This window comes from Pteropus vampyrus, unplaced genomic scaffold (assembly GCF_000151845.1).
Source record: "Pteropus vampyrus isolate Shadow unplaced genomic scaffold, Pvam_2.0 Scaffold563, whole genome shotgun sequence".
NCBI classification, from domain to species: Eukaryota; Metazoa; Chordata; class Mammalia; order Chiroptera; family Pteropodidae; genus Pteropus; species Pteropus vampyrus.
In genome coordinates, this window is record NW_011889344.1 from 69,399 (window position 1) to 85,859 (window position 16,461).

Here is a 16,461-nt window from a genome sequence, read left to right on the forward strand (position 1 = left end):
CAGGACAGGAAGGGGAGAGAAAAACAGAATTAGTTTCTGGGGGTGGCAGCTTCTTCCCCACTCCACCGACCTCCCCACCCCACCCCACCGCGCCCCACCCCGCCCCACCCAGGGCCCGGGGGACGGGACGGGACCGACCGCGCCCCGGCCCTGGGCGTAGCACGGAGGCGACCTCGGCCGGGAGGGGCCCGGTGCTCCGCCACTGCTGGGGCCGCTGAACCGGGCCACCTCACCCTTCCGACCACGCCGCACGGGACTCCGCGGGGCCCCCCACCCCTAGTTGAGTTTGGGGAGTTTGTTGCGGACTCAGGCCCGCCTCTCCTGCCCCCTCTTCGGGCCCTCTGGTCCGCCCAAACCCAAGGCCTGTCGCCCCCTCTTCGTCACCTTAGCAACAACAGGATGGGGGCGCGACCTACGAGAAAGGGCTTAGGGGAGGGGGCGCTACTAGTCTCCACCTGCATCGGGGAAGTGAATTTTAGTTTTACGCGTTGTCGTGGCAACGCGGGAGGGGGTGATGCGTGGGCGGAGGAGAGGGGAGCGCTGTGAAGAAACTGGCTCAGGCGGGCCCGCCGCCCCTCCAGAGCAGGCCAGGCGCGGCGACCCCATGAGCCTCACAGGACCACCCCAGTGCGTGACGCGCTGGGCCCCCAGGCTCCCGAGAGCAAAGAGCAGCCACTAAAATGTCTGAATATCCGTGCTCTCCGGAGGAATACCTCCTGACTCCCCCAGAACTGCCCCCCCCAAAAAAACCACAGGCCCTGACCCGCCTGAAAGAGCTGCTCGCCCTCCACAGGACACACCGCGCAACCTTTAGGGAACGGCGGGACACCCTCTGGTGCCCGGTAGAAAGCTTCTCTGACCCCGGCCTCCCCGCCTTCTGCGAGAGCAGCCCCGGATTCCCGAGCCTCCCAAGAATAAACTTGAATGAACCCACACAGAAAATCTCCCCACGGCAACCCGGAAACACCCTAACCCCACGCGGAACAGTGTTTGACACCCCGTCCAGGAACAGCCCGCTCCCCCAAAGCTGCCTTGACTGCTACCTGCCCAACCCCCACCCCCAATATCCACCCTTCTTCCTCCAGGTCAGCCTCTGGTCCATCCCGAGCAGAGCCCTCTTCTCAAGGACGTGCCCTGAGGGGGCCCTGGCTCCCCCACCCCACTACCCTCTCAGGAAAAACCTCTGCCTCCAGGGCCCCGCTGACCCTGAGAGCCCAGTGTCCAGCGCCGTCTGTGCTCTGGCCCTGCCTCCTCCCCAGGCCAGGCAGACCCCGATGGATGTGTGGCCCCAGGATGCCCAGGCCTCCCACCTCCTGTCTAGGCTCTTCCCAAGTCCACTGGCCCCGCCTGAGTGAGGGAGTTGAGGGTCCCCTGGGGGACGGGCAGGATGGGAGGGTGGGGAAAGGGGGAGCAGGAAGGGCGGTGGGAGCCCCCTTATCTGCAGGAAGCACCTTGGGAAGCATGAGGGTTCGACTTCCTGGCCCGGCCCTGCAGAGAGGAAAGGCACTTCCCACCCCTCTGTGTCTCCACCATCTTCCTGTCCCTTCCTGCTTCCTCTCCTGTCCCAGTCACTCAGAGCCTCCCTGCCAACCCCATCCCTCCCCCGCCACCTCCACCTTCCTTTCATCCCACTGTGGCCGCTGCAAGGCCGTGGACATGCTCACCAGAGTCCTTGACTGGCGGAGCTCAGGAAGGAGGCTGCACCTCGCCCCGCACCCAGACTCAGAGCAGCCGAGGCCTCCGGCCCGCCCTGCAAACCTGCCCTTGGCCTGAATGGCCCCCAGCCCGCCGACCCACCTAGCCTGGACCTCGTGGGGGCCCTTTAGCCTCCCCAGGCCTCCCCGCCCAAGCCCTGGCCGGGGCTGCCCAGCCTCTCCGGAGAAAACCTCACATCTCTGCTGATGGGCAACCAACAGACTCATGGTCTCCAGGCTCTGCTGGGCTCGGCGCTGGCTCCACGGAGTGCCTGGCACATAGGATGGGCACATCGCAAACGAGTCCAAGCCTGCACACTCCCCCAGCACCGCCACCACCCCGGCAACTGCAAAAATAACACACCCAGAAGCACTGTACCCACATTACGGCCTCCGTCCCGGCTACGTGGTGGGTTTACGGAGGAAGAAGCGAGGGCCAGGCGTGTGTGCTCTTCATTTTGTTGGGAAGAAAAGCCCCACAGACTCTCAGCGCCGGCTGCACAGCCCTGGGCAGCCGCCGGCCCCCCGCCCCCAGTGCTGTGCCAGGACCCACCTCCCAGGCCGGGAGTCCTTTGCCCGGCCCAGCCCTGCCCCTCTAGTGTCCGTCCTTGACGGTGAGGATTCGGGGACCCCACGGTCTCACTCCTTCTATCAGGACCAGGATTCCAGAAAGATCCATTGTTCCCACCACCCCTATTTCTTCCCTACGCTCTCCCCCCACACAGAGCAACACACAGACGGGCTTCACAGGGCCTGGGCAGTCGGGGCAGGACACCCAGAACCGGGCCTGGCGCAGGACAAGCCCACCCTGGACACCCCCGCTCTCTACCCAACAGCTGCCCCAGGCCTGCAGGCCGCAGCAAAGGCCCCAGCACTCACCCTGCACCCTTGATGCCACAAGGCTACCATCCCGCCCACGTGCCCCACTTAAGGTCAGTGGTTCCCCCCCAACACACACATAGAGCCGTCCCAACCTCTTTCAATCCTGGGGCCCGCTCCTCACCAGATCCCACTCAGCTCAACCACAGTGGCCTGTCCCCACCACAGTCCCCCTCCTGCAAACCCCCAGGTGTGCTTTCTCTCCTGTCTCACCTGACTCTGCCTGGAGCCCTCCCCACCCTGGTTTTCATGACAACCAGTGGGGGAAGAGTGGCTCTGGCTCTCAGGCCCGTCCTCCCCTCTACCCCCTGCTCCTCCCACCTTTCTGGTCCGCTCTTTCCCACGGCCCAGCTGCCTTCTAACTCATTGTTTGTCTACACCTGGCTTTCCTCAGCACAGTGTGGGCTCCCTGTGCAGAGGAAGCTTCCCCGTGTGGTTCACCGACGTGCCTGAGGCCTGGGACGGTGCACCGGCCACACAGTGAACACTCAGCCTGTGAAGCCTAAATCGAAGCTTCACCTGCATCCTAAGCTGCTCACGGGGCCACACCCTCTCCTGAAGCCCAGCGCAGCTTGTGTGGGGCAGGGACCCTCGACTGTCTGGCGGACTCTAAGACTGTCTGGATCTGGTGCCTTTTCTGTGGGTAGGTTTTTTTTATTGTTTCTAGTTATTAATATCTGTCAGCATATTTAGGTCCTACTTCATCCTGAGTCAGATTTGTTACATTTTATTTTCCTAGGAATACAATTTTGTTTCTAAAGAATCGATTTTTCATTTTGCTAGTCTTTATTTTCTATTTGTTTCATTCTTTTCTGTTTATTTTCTCTGCTTTTTTATTATGAGTCTCTAATTTTTTGAGCAGGTACTTTATTTCTTAGTCTTTCTTTTTCTGACAATAAAAATTTAAGGCTGTAAATTTCCAAGTTCCACTTTAGTTCTGTCCCTTAAGTTTTGACAATTAGTATTTTTAATTTCATCTTGTTCTGATTTTCCAGTATCAATATTTGGGGCAGGGGGCTTGGGAATTGCTGAAAAGTATGCTTATTTAAATTTTAAAATACCCGTTTTTTTGTTTTTGTTTTTGTTTTTTGGAGGGAGGACTAACCCTTGGATACTGATTTCTTATTTTATTTCATTATGGTCAGAGAAGGTGGTCTACATAACACTGATCTTTGGGGATTTTGTGAAGACTTTCTTTGTAGCCATATACGTGGTCTATTTTTGTAAAGCTTTCCTGTTCAATAGAAATGATTGGATGCAAGAATATGTGTATAAATATACTCCATTATATCAAGTGTGTTAATTGTATTCAAATATTCTATGCCCTCTCTAATTTTCCATCTGCTTGATTTATAAGTTACCAGTGAGGTGGGTTAAAATCCCACTGCTGTGACAATGGCTTTAGCAGTCTTTCCATGAAATTTTGGCAATTGTGGTTTTATATATTTCAAGACTTTGTTTTAAATGCTAACAGGTTTAGGATTATTATAGATTTCATGATAAATTGTTCCTTTATCGTATAGAGCCCCCTCTTTATCCCTAATAATTCTTTTTGCCTTAATTTTATTTTTTCCAATCTTAGAGCCACAGCATTTTTTTGTGAGTATCAGCTTCATATATTTTTTTCCATCATTTTTCTTTTAACCTTTTATGTCTTATGTACTTAGGGGTGCTTCTGGTAAATAGTATGTGTACCTAGATTTTTTAAAAAACAAAAAACAAATCTCACAATTTTCAGCCTTTACTGGTGTGTTTATTATGATTAATGATATGTTTTAAATCCTTTTTACCATCTTATTTTATGTTGTTTTTTTCTCTATGCTTCTTTTTTCTCTCTTTCTGCCCCCCACTTGATTAATCAGGTTTTCTTTACTCCCCTTTTCCTCAGCTCCCCTTGGTTTGGAAGTTACGATTTCTCTTTCTATCATTTTCGTAAATGCACTTAAATTTTCAACATGCGTAATTAACGAAGTCGAAAGTTAATGTGTCTGCTTTCCTTCCATGTGATAATAAGAACTTGGAATACTTTAACTTTTGTCCACGTTGTTTCTGACCTCCAAACGAATGAGTCTGATTACTGTTACTACCCCATCTCACAGTGAATGCTTAGATTTAGCCGCGTGTTAACCAGTTTCTTTACTCGCTATTCTTTCTTGCATGTTACTCTTTCCTTCTGGGTTGAATTTTCTTCTTTCTAAAGGTACATACTTTAGAAATTTTTTTAATGGGTGTCTGGTAGTCACAAGTTCTTTCAGTCTTTGAAATGTCTTTCTCGAATGATAATTTAGCCAGTGCAGAATTCTGAGTCAACCATTGTTTCCTCTCAATGCTTTGAAGATTATTCTCTCTCAGTGCTGTTTTCTGGGTAATTTTCCCAATTCTGACTTCCATTTCATTAATGCTTTCTTTGACTGTGTTTAATCTGCTGTTAATCCTGTCTGTAGAAGTTGTTGGGTTTTTTTTTTTTAATAGTTTTCAGTTTTGATAACCATAGGTTTTGTTTCTAGAAGGTTTATGTGGTGCATTATCAAATCTGCCCACTCTTTATATGGTCTTCTTAAAAAGTTAATGCAATTTAAAATCATCTTCTTTTGTCCTTAATCATTTCAAAAATATTTGCTTTTTAATTTCTAGTCAGTAATTCCATTATGTGAAACTTTTGGTGGTCTAATCCTGCTCTCGCTCCTGGCAGATTATTTCTGTGAGAATTTTGTGATTTGGGTTACGAACTGGGGCGGGGCTGTATTTACGTGGGAACCCTGAGAGCCTAGATGTGCCCCTTCAGAGGACTGCCTGCCACTAGCCTGGGACTTCTTTTATGCTAATTTCTTGGCTTGGTGGCTCCAGGACTACAAAGATTAATATAATTCAAACTCCAGAACTGATGGAGACAGGCAATGCTTACAACTTCACAAGGAGGCTTTTCTACAGGGAGACGACCCCAACACTTTCTGAAAATTGCTTAAATAAAAAATAAATGTGCAATAGGAATTTTGACAACAGATCATTCATTAAGGTTTTTGAGTGTTACATGTCATTCTAAGTATGTGACACGTACTAACTCATTTAGTTGTCACAAACTCACTGAGCAAGCTCATGTCTTTGTCCTCCTTGAACAGATGAGGAAACAAAAGAAAAGAGCACAGACTGCCTGACACGTGGCCAGAGAGACCGGGATCTGAACCACGGCGGTTGGCACATGATCAAGCCAATAAGAAACCTGCCCTGGGATTTCACCTCCGGTAAGTGAGGGAGAAAACTCTCTTCCCACTCCTGGGATGCGGAGGACAGATGTGAACTCAGCAGCTACTGGTGACCAAGATTCTAGCCTTGAGGAGAAAGCAACACTGAGAAATGTCAACACGGACGTGAGGTTCTGAGGGGGTTTGAGCCCCTAAATTTAGTCCCAGGAATCTGGCGTCACATCTGCTTTTCTTGCAGTTGGTTTTAAGAGCCAGTAAATGTCGCTTCTAGTTTGAGGGCCCACAGAATGGAGAGGCCGAAGGGCCAAATTTGGAGCAGATGCCTGGGTTAGAATCCCAGCTCAGCCACCAAACACTCAGGGGGCCTGGGGACGCTGCTTAGCCTCCCTGTGTCTCTGTGCATGCTCTGGTATGTTGGGGGCACGGTAGGCATTGTTTCACACCCACGTTCGTTCTGGCCACACGCAGGCCTCGATTCGGGTGTTGTGGGTGAGGCAAGGGGCCTGCCTTCGGGGCTCACCAGTTGCTGCTGGCCTCCTAGGCCCCTGTGTGGGCCACATGAGATAAGTGGATGTAAAATGCTAACCGTGTGCCTGGTTGCTGTGAGCTGCAGAGGAGAGCCTGTGGCCCGGGCCTGCTCCCTGTATTGATACTCAAATTTTTATGATCATCATAAAGCTAGTTCGCATTTGGTTTCTGTCATCTTAACAGAAGAAGTGCATTCTAATGAACATTCTTCACATATAGTGGCAAACCTTAGAGCGAGGTGAAGGATGGCTGATATTTGTTGTTTATTTTTAGAAATGGCATTAGAGTTAAAATATTATTTTAACAGTGAAATTAAAAGTGAAAAATGTCTACCTAGTTAATTTCACATTTAGGATTCCAGTTACCTCTTCATTCAAGACCATAGGTTTTGCCCACATGTTTACCTCGCTTTCCACCCAAAGGTCACAATTCAAGAGCTCCGTAGGGGTTTTTTATTATTATTTTGGTAAAAAAAAAAAAAATTTTATATATATATATATACACACACACATATACACACACACACATACATATACATATATACATATAAACATAAAATTTCCCATCTTAACCATTTTTTAAGTTTTATTTCATTATGACTTTGAAGCATACAGTACATGGGTGAGACATTTACATAGTTTATGAAACAATCCCGTTTGCTTTTTCTCTCCCTGGCCGTCCACCCAGTGCGAACGGCGCCCCCCACGCCGAGCTCTCCATCCCCGTGACCGTCTATCAACTACGAATTTGTACTTCTTTACCGCTTCGCCTCTCCCATCTTGACCATTTTTAAGTGTTAAAGAGAACGGTGTGCACGTGGAAACGGTGGCCCCATGCTCGTGCCGGAAGACATCGGAAGAGGAAAGCCCGCGGGGGCTGGAGAGTTGGCCGCGCCGCCCGGATGGCGCGGAGGCTGCTGGAGCGGGGCGAGCGCGCTGACTCCAGATCTGCCCCTGCGTGGTGTGGTGTGGCGTGGCGTGGCGCGGCGCGGAGGGACTGGAGTGGGGCGGGGCTGTCACTGCAGCGAGGGCTCTGCTTTTTAAAAGGAAGAGTTTCCTAGGCCCTCCTCCTCGACTGTCTCAGCGGCCGTGATCCCTGGCCTGCTGTCAGCCCAGTGCCACCCGAGCCCCCTCCGAGGGGTAAATCCCGCTTGGTTCCTTCTTTTCGTTCTGGGTGGCATTCCATTTATGAAGATACCACGTGTTGCTCATCAGTTCATCTGCTGAGATGCATATGTGGGTTGCTTCCAGTTTGGGACAATTATGAATAAAACTGCTATGAACGTTGGTGGATAAGCTTTGGTGCGGACTTACGCTTTCATTTCCCTTGGGAGATAGAACGGCTCTGTCTGACGGGAGAGTACGCTCACCTCTGAAGGACTGGAAAGCAGGTTCCAGAATGGTGGCGCCATTTCGCATTCCAGCTTTTTCCATCTCCACTTCCTTGCCAGTACTGGGCGCCGTCTGCCTTTCTGACTTCAGCCATGTCCATGGATGTGCAGCGGTACCGCCTCGTGTGTTTAAATTCACGTTTCCCTGATGACTAATGACTTCGAGCCTGTTGTCATGTGCTTGGCCACTCACATGTCTTCTTTCGTGAAGCGCCTGTTCCAGTCTATTGCCCACTTTTAAAAAACTGGGTCGTTTGACACTGGAATTTAGGAGCTCTCTGTAGAATCTGGATACAAGTTTTTCGCGAGACGCGTGTACAGCAGCCGTTCTCTGTGTGGCCCGCCTTTCCGCTTTCGCTCCGGTCTCTTTCAAAGAACAAGTTTTTCATTATTACAGAATCCATTTATCTTTTTTCTCCTTTATCGTTCTTATTTTTTGTGTCCCGTTTAAAAACCCTCTGCCTACCACAAGAGCACGAGTATTTTCTCCTGTGTTTTCATCTAGAGGTTGTAGTTTTAACTTTTATGTTTAGGTCTATGATTTGATTTAATGTTAATTTTAGTTTGTGGTGTCAAGAAAAAGTTAACGTTTGTATTTTTCCATTACGGACGTCCGATCGTCTCAGACCGTTTTTAAAAATTATTTTAAAATATTCTTCTGTTGTGGTAAAATATATGTACCACGAACTTTACCACTGGAATCAGTTTTAAGCTTATGCTTCTGTGGCCTTAAGCACTTCACACGCTTGTGCAGCCGTCACCACCACCCACCTCCACCCACCTCCCGGGGCCTTTCGTCTTCGTAAACGGAATCTGTGCCCATTAAACAGTAACTCCCGTCCCCCGCCCCGCCCCGCCCCGCCTGCCCTCCTGTGACCACTGCTCTGTTTTCTGTCTCTCTGTGTGTGACGATTCCAGGGCCCCTTCCTTTCTGCTGAACGCCTTTGCACCTTTGTGGGAGACAGTTGGCCACATACATGTGGGTCTATTCCTGCGCTTTCTAGTTTTTCCCTTTTATCTCTATTTATATACTTTCTCCAGCACCACAGTGTCTCAATTTCTGTAACTTTACGGTAAACCTTGACATCAGGGTAGTAGAAGTCCTACGGCTTTGTTCTTTGTTAATCATGTTGGCTGTTCTAGGTCATTTTCATTTCTATATAAATTTTAGAATCAGCTTGTCGATTTCTACAAAAACAGCTCGTTGGGAACTTGATTAGTGTTGCACTGAACCTATGACCTTATTTAGAGAGGATGTACATCTTAACAAAGCTGAGTCTTCCATGCATGAACGTGATGTGCCCTCCCATTTATTTGGATCATCCTCGGTTTATCCTGGCAAGGCTTAGTAGTTCTCATGTAGAGTTCTTGCACATTTTTGTTAAATTTATTCCTAAGATTTTTGTTATTTCACATTATTGTAAATGAAATTTTAAAATTTTATTTTATAGTTCGTTGCTAGTACATAAAAATACAACGGATTTTGTATTTAAACTCCGTAACCTTGTTAAATTCACTTAGTTCTAGTTGCATTTTTATGGGTCCCTTAGGATTTTCTACATAAACAACCGGGTCATCCGCAAATAGCAAAAGTACTTCTTCTTTTTGAACTTTTATGTCTTTCGTTTCTTTTTATTGCCTTAGTGCAATGGCTGGGACCGCCAGGGCAGTGTCCTTACAAAGCGGGAAGAGCAGGCTCTGTTGCTCTCAGTCACAGGAGGCGAGTGTTCGATGTTTCACCACCAAGTATGATGTGACCTTCAGCCTTTTTTGTAGTTTCCCTTTATCAGATTGAGAAAGTTTCCTTCTAATCTGGCTGCAGATTTTTTTGTCACGTGCAGATGTCTGGCTCTCTTAAGGGTCCCTTTCGAAACCTCACCCAATGACTCTGCTTACGTCTCCTTAAGCAGAACTAGGTCTGGCTGCAAGTGAGTCCAGAAAATGAAATTCTTTCTTAGGTGAGCACATGGCTGCCCCCTACAAAACCAGCTCTGTGAAAAAGGCAGGCCAGATGCGCGTTAGCACAGACAGCTGTAATCGGCGCCCCAGGCATGCGTTCTGGAGTAAGTCATGTTCACTCCACACTTCTAACCTACTATTCTGTTGCCACTGAACAAATGCTGTTTTTTAATTTTTACTCTTTCTGTAGGCAATTTGTTCTTTCTGGGCACTTTCAAGACCCTGTTGTCCTCAGTATAATTCAGCTGCTACACGGTGCACCGGGGTGCCATTTTGGTTTTGGTTATCCTGTTTGGCATTTGTCGTGATTGCCGAATCTAAGGAGTTAAGTCTCTCATCAAACCTGGAAATTCTCCACTGTTATCTTTTCAAATCATGTGTCTCCTTAGTATCTCCTATGAAAAATACATTCTGCCTCATGGATGAACCTTGAAAACAAGTGAAGTGTAATAAGCCATTGCCGACAGGACAGTGTGTGAGTTTACTTGTTCGAAGTGCCTAGAACAGGCAGAGTCGTAGAGACAGACAGCAGGGTCAAGGTCGCGGGCGAAAAGAGTCAGTGTTTAATGGGGACAGCGCTGTTCAGGACGATGGGAACGTTCTGGAGATGGAGAGAGCTGATGTCCCCATTATACACATATGTAATGAAACTGTGAAGTTTTTTAAAAGATTAAAAATATTTTAACTATGTTAGACCTTCTCAGTCTGACTTCTGCAAAACGTTCTTATCTCCTAGTCTATCTATTTCATATTCTGGGTAATTTCTTCAGACCCATCTTCCAGCTCAGTAATTCTCAGTTGTGTCTAGTCTGTTCTTTAAGCTGCCCATTGAAATTTCGATTATTATGTTTTTCGTTTCTAAAGTTATATTTTGTTCCTTTTCAAATCTATCGGATTCTTTCTTTCTTTTTTTTTTTTTTTTCCTGATTCCAGTAGTTTTTCCTTCCTTGTTCGGGTTTTTAATCTTTTATCTCTGTGAATATTTTTAGCATACTTACATGTTTCGTGATTTTACCCTGTGATCTGATTTTGGCTGATCCAGTCTGTAGGGACCTGGAGGGACCAAGCTGAGCCCGCACTCATGCAGAGCTGGTTTCATCTGCTCCTGCTCGCCGCCTCGATGTGACCAGCCTTCAGCCACTTCCCCTGAGTCCAAGCCACCCAGGTGGCATGTATTTAAACCTACACCATTTGAGAGTGAGTCTGTACTTACAAACTTTGAGGGGAGATTCAATTTCCATCTTGCGGTGAGATCGTTCCAAGGTCCTTCATTTATCTTTCCTGGAAAGCAGGAGGTTTTTTTTCTAGTCTTTCTAGCTTTTCACTGAGATTATGGATCTTTAAAGTCCTGACTTTGTGTGAGAATCTAAAGTCCACCTCTCACACTGCATGGGCCCAAGCCCCTGGCTCTTGTCTCCTGCGTAGCCATTAAAACCCAAACCTTTAAGTTCCTGGTATTGAGGGTGTCCCTAATATCATACCTGCTTAGTCAGCTGCTCTTCGTTTCTGCTTCATCTCGTGTCCCTGGGGACATCCCTTGCTTTCTCTACAGCTTGGCTATACGTTTAAAAGAGTGCTTATTGCGATTTTGTCAGCATTTCCAAGTGCTTTGTGATAGAGGGGTTTTAGATTACGTTGGCAGAACAGTTATTCAGCCACAGCGGTCAGCACATACAAGTGTTTAATGATTTCTTTTGCTTAACAGGTAATAAATGAATGCAGAAATGAACAGAAAGACATTCTGCGTTTTAAAACATTTATACACACCACAGCAGGAGGTATGAAAGACAGAGCAGTGACCAGAAGGGTTCCACCTGGTCAGCCACGCCTTTTCGTTCCCTGAGGACCTTGGCATCTTGATCACGGGTTGCCGGCTCACCCCAAGCTCTGACGTCATCCATCGATCCCTCACTCCATGGCCGCCCAGTTCCTTGAGCGCTCAGCTAGGCTTTGGGTGTCGATTACAGACCCACGTGTGGCTGGTCTGCAGACAAGAATTTAATACGTGGAAGCCGTGGCTACGAGGTCCCTGGAAGGCTGACAGAGCACTAGTCTGAGCACCTGGAAGGAGACACAGTCTCCCCACAGCACCGCGGACCTCGTCCCCTCAGGCCTTGCTCCTGTGCCACAGTCGGCAAAGTGAGGGGTCAGAAAGCCAATGCCTGAGGCCGGCTCTGACACACCACCCCTCCTCATCGGGCGGGGCACGCCACAGAGCTCTGGGATCCACCTGCGTGGGACAGTGCACTCCTCTCCCGGCCGGACCCACAGGCCCTCTTCACTCTTCCAGGACGACCGTTAAGTCCACGTGTCTCAAATGGCTGCCCTCCTTTTGGCCTGGGTCCCTAAGTGACTATGTGGAGCGCAGCCCCTGTCCCTGCCCGCGATGCGGACTGGGCTTTCTGTGAGCAGGAAATGAACATCTGTTGTGGTAAGTCACTGCCGCCTGGGGCTTACCTGTCGAAGTAGCTGGTGCTTCCTGGACTGAGACAGGGGGACCCTCGGGAGCCTCCGGGGGTGTCCCGTCCAGAGAGCCTCTGGAGTGAGCACGCGGTTGCATCGTCTGGCCGCCAGTGTGTCCACCACGCTGTGCCTTAAGAACTGGGGAATTAACAAGACAGACTCATGTACCCACTGTGTCCACTGTGAGATGCACAGCGGCCCAAAATGAATGTCCTGTCTGACCCCCAAAGGCCCCCTTTGGTCAGTGGGCTGGCAGGGGCTAGGGCGTGGACAGAGTCTGGGAAAGTGGCATGAGTCTGGGGTCCCATCCCCGCAGACCCCGTGCCCCCCGCAGGGGAGGGGGGCGGCACAGCCCTGGGATTTTCCGCCAGGTCTTTCCCGCTGGCAGCAGCTCCAGCCTGCGAGTGAGTCACGTCCAGGATGAGGAAGAGGGGTCGTGACTCTCCGGCATTGTGACTCAGGCCTGGGCCATGCTCCTGGGACCGCGGGACTTCCCAGCACTACCCCCTCCTCTGACACTGCCCTGTTTTCGCCCCAGGGGTGACTCCGTGGCCAGTGAACCCAAGTCCTCTGAGACCACGCCATTCCTGTTGGCCATCACAGGGACCACAGCGGCCTAGCCACGTGGCCTCTGCCACCGCACTCCGTTTCTACCCTCGAGCGGCTGGCCCAGAGCCCATCGGGCGCCCCTCCCTGCACCGGAGCGCACCTGCGTGTCCAGGCGAGGCCACCTCAGGTCCTCCCAGGATGGCTAGAGAACAGCCGGGCCGGTCGAGCACAACGCGGCCCTCGGATGAGCCTCTTCCATCACACTGAGGTGTTTCCAGCCCCTCGGCTCCGTCGACGTGGGCAGTCGTGAGCCCAGGTTCTGGTCACCAGAGCACAACAGCCAGCAGTACCCAGTTCCTGTGCCGCTGCCAGGCACGCACCGGATGGAGGCCAGTCTTCCCCGACAGCTGTGCCTCTGGCCCACGCCCACATGGTGGCAGCAGAGAGCCTGCCACGGCCAGGCCACGCCACACGTCCGAGACCAGACGCGGGACCTGCTCAGGAGGCCACTCCTGAGCCCACCTAGACCCCTGGATGTCCCACACCTGGTCTGGCAGACCTTCCTCTGGGACAAAATTAGCATCGTGACAAAATGCTCAGGCGATGATGTGATGAACTACAGTGACAGATTTGTTTCGGGAACCAGTCAGCCACCTATCTGGTGTCGTTCACAGGGGCGTAACCTGTCACCAGGAGTGGTTTCTGTACCTACTCTGAAACTGATTCTCCTTCCTGCCCTGAGCGAATCTTTGAGGTGGTCTCTTAGAGTCGTTCCCCTTGCCATAAAACCTGCCCTCTGCTTGCAACTTGACTCTCTGACGGTTCTTTGGCTCTTCGGCTCCACACCTGCTTGTCACCCAGATAACCCCTCAGGGCCTCAGCTAAGATGTCCCCGTGGGAGACCCTCCCTCCCTGGAAGTTCTGTGGCCCCTTCCCAGCACCTGCCAGCACCCCACCCCAACAATAACAGCAGTGATGACACAGACCTGCCACATGCCGGCAGGGGCTAAGTCTTGCTGTGTTCCCCACCCACCAAACAGGATGAGTGCATTCGCCATGATACTCCATCCATTTACGGGGGCCCAGTTCACACCTGAGCAGGTGGGCGAGAAGGAGCAGGGATCTGGCAAGTCCTCACTGCGAAAATGACATCCCAGGGGACTTGAAGGAGGGGACAGAGCTAGCCATGCCCTATGGGTTAGGAATTCCAGAGTTGGCACAGCATAGTCAGGGCCCTGAGGCTCAAGGATGCGACTGACCCGCAGTCGGGCAGGGGGTAAGGGACAGCACCACACACTGCCACCTCACAGCAGCCACGGCACTCCTGAGCAGTACTGCCCCATCTGCTCGGCACCACCACCCTTTCCGCGAGGCCTCCTGCCCCCTCACATTTTGATGGGGGCTGCAGGCTGACTTTATTCAGGGCCACCGCAGCAAGTGCTCAAACCCCTGTGATGACATTTTGCAGTGGGGGAGGGAGAGGTGGCCTCAAGTCGGATTACAGCGTGGGCAAGTGGGGCTCGGTAGTGACGGGTTTCAGGACACATTACCCCAAAGTGTGGCAGTTGGGCATGCTGACGATTTTAAGGGAGAGGAGTTGAAGAAAACAGACCCCCTCAATCCCCGAGCCAGGCCATCGAACCCTCGTGTGAGAAGTGCCCCAAACCTGGAGGAAAGGGGGCAAAGGGAGAAATGGGAACAAATGCCTTGCAAGGCCCCCCAATTCACCACGTGACCTCACCTCCTGACCTATCACGTACTCCTGCAGACCTGGCATGAAACGCTCAGGTTTGACTGTTCCTGTGGGTCCCCGTGGACTGGCGAAGGCTCCCCTGTCATGTGACACTTGTGAAATTAACAGACGTGGATGCTTTTCTTCTGCCGGTCCGTCGTCAGTTTAACTGTCAGATGGACCAGGACCTGAGGGTCAAGGGAAGCTGTCTCTCCCTGCGCGGGAGAGGAGAAGGGTGGGGGCAATGGATGATCAGAGAGGAGACATCTGGGTGAGGGGTTCCAGCTGAAGGCGGGCGGGGTGGCCGGACGTCACCTGGGGAGGGCAGGGGGCCAAGAACCTTATCGGGTGTTGAGGATGGAGAGTTTCACCCAAAGCTGGGTTTTATGAGGAAGGGCACCAATGGGCTTGGTCGAGGCTTCAGGAGCCAAACTGAAGAGTGGTCAAGCAAAGAATCTGTCACCTGCCACTCTCCCCTCGGCTGAGGCGTGCACCCACCAGGAGCACCTGTCTGGGACTGGGACCAGCCACACGACCTCTGGGTAGACCAGGTGGGCAGCAGGAACGGTGGTGGTCGCTGAGGGCCAGGAGGACGGAGCAGAGGGGGCGGGCAGAGGCCTGAGCGGTGGCCTCTAGGACCCCAGGTTCCTACGTTGGCTGGGCTCAGGAGCCGTGTTCTCCCTGCGGCAACTCACGCACACCGCTCACCCGCCCAGGCCGGGGAATGAGGGCGTCTCTCACCCCAGCTTCTAGATCAGAACCAAACCCTCGCCCTTCCCCATCAGGCCCCTCTATTCACTGTGGGTGGTGGTTCCAAATTAGCCATGTCCCAGGGGTCCAGAGCCACTTCCCGACCCCAGCAGGCTGCCTGCCGTTGGGGCGCTGTCCCTCTTGCCAGCTCCTGTGGCAACGTCAAAGAGCTCACAGCTCCAAAGCCTCAGCCGCCCACAGAGGCTCCGCTTTGAACTAAGGCGACGGGCAGCCACGCGCCTCCTCCCCCACCCGGGTCGGGCTGGGCCAGCCCGTGTGCGCACACCTGAGCTACCCGCGGAAGCAGCGCCAGCCGTGTGCATGACGTGACAGCGCGGGAGGGCTCTGCCCAAGAATCAGGGCAGGTCCTGGCTGCCTGGGGTAGCTCTCTGCAGCCCACGGGGCCCGGACCGCTTTGGGCTGGTTCCCTTCTAACTCTAACGCTCAGCGCCCACAGGCCGTGATCGCTCCAGTAACAGGGTCAAAGATTTTGGGGCCGCGAACAAACTTCCTGTCCCGGCCCTCACCCAATCCTGCGCCCACGCACAAGCCCAGTAACCACGCTGGAATGCGACGGCAGGGCGACGGGCCGGGGACTAGCCCCCTCTCTGCAGTCGAGGCCCTTCACATCGGCCCCCACAGCCCCTCGTCTTGAGCTCCCAGTCGCGTCGGGAAAACGCCAGCTCCCCAAACAGGGCTGGACCTCAGTGGAAGCCGTGTCCTGGGCCCCACCCGGGTCCCAGAGGCCTATCCACGGTCCCACGGGCTCCAGGGTCAGGAAGCGCGGGAGGCCCTTCCCAGCCAGGAGCCCAGGTCCTACTGCTCCAGAGGGCAGAGGGCGCAGAGGGCGCCCTGAGCTTACGGAGGGACCGGAAGCCAGAGAGCGGCGGGGGTGACTGCCCTAGGGGAGCCGCTGGGGGGCAGTCACTGCAGACTTCAGGCGGGCTGTCAGCGCACAGAGTACGAGACCCACCTAGCAACCCTGCGGACACCTGGCTTTAACTTCCAGACAGCTAAACAAATGGGACCAAAAAGTGAAGTCACCTGTCCAAGCGACACGGCCAGGACCAGTCATCCCTCCTCTTCCGATGGGTCCTTCCCACTGGTGCGCCCTGGAGGCAGACCAGACCCCCGATGTCCGCCACACGCCACACACAAAAACACACCACACGCCGCGTCACACACAAGCCACACGCCACGAGCAGCGTTGAAGGAAAAGCCAGCAGTGGTTTGCTAGCTCGGCGGGCGCCCAGGACAATGTCCGCGCTCAGGTCCAATGGGGACGGACAGCCCCCGCCCCCGCCAGCCCGGGGG

General features: G+C 52.3%; 1 protein-coding gene and 1 long non-coding RNA gene across 5 annotated transcripts in view; both read right to left on the reverse strand.

Annotated features, from left to right (window-relative positions):
* Positions 1–1,658, reverse strand: part of SHANK3 (SH3 and multiple ankyrin repeat domains 3) — a 48,403-nt gene extending 46,745 nt beyond the window's left edge. Inside the window, 1 exon segment of the mRNA XM_023525429.1 lies at positions 1,611–1,658. Coding sequence (XP_023381197.1) covers positions 1,611–1,658 — 48 coding nt within the window.
* Positions 1,659–11,388: 9,730 nt separating this feature from the next.
* LOC105308267 lies at positions 11,389–16,455 on the reverse strand. 4 transcript variants are annotated; one of them, XR_897286.2, is made up of 4 exons: positions 16,192–16,455; positions 12,826–14,712; positions 12,111–12,254; positions 11,389–11,690 (listed from the first exon to the last, which is right to left on the reverse strand). It is a non-coding gene; the product is annotated as an uncharacterized LOC105308267 (long non-coding RNA). The 4 variants fall into 4 exon arrangements; XR_897285.2 differs by having other exon boundaries at positions 14,407–16,455; XR_002777979.1 differs by having other exon boundaries at positions 11,389–11,637; positions 12,826–16,455.
* Positions 16,456–16,461: the final 6 nt, after the last annotated feature.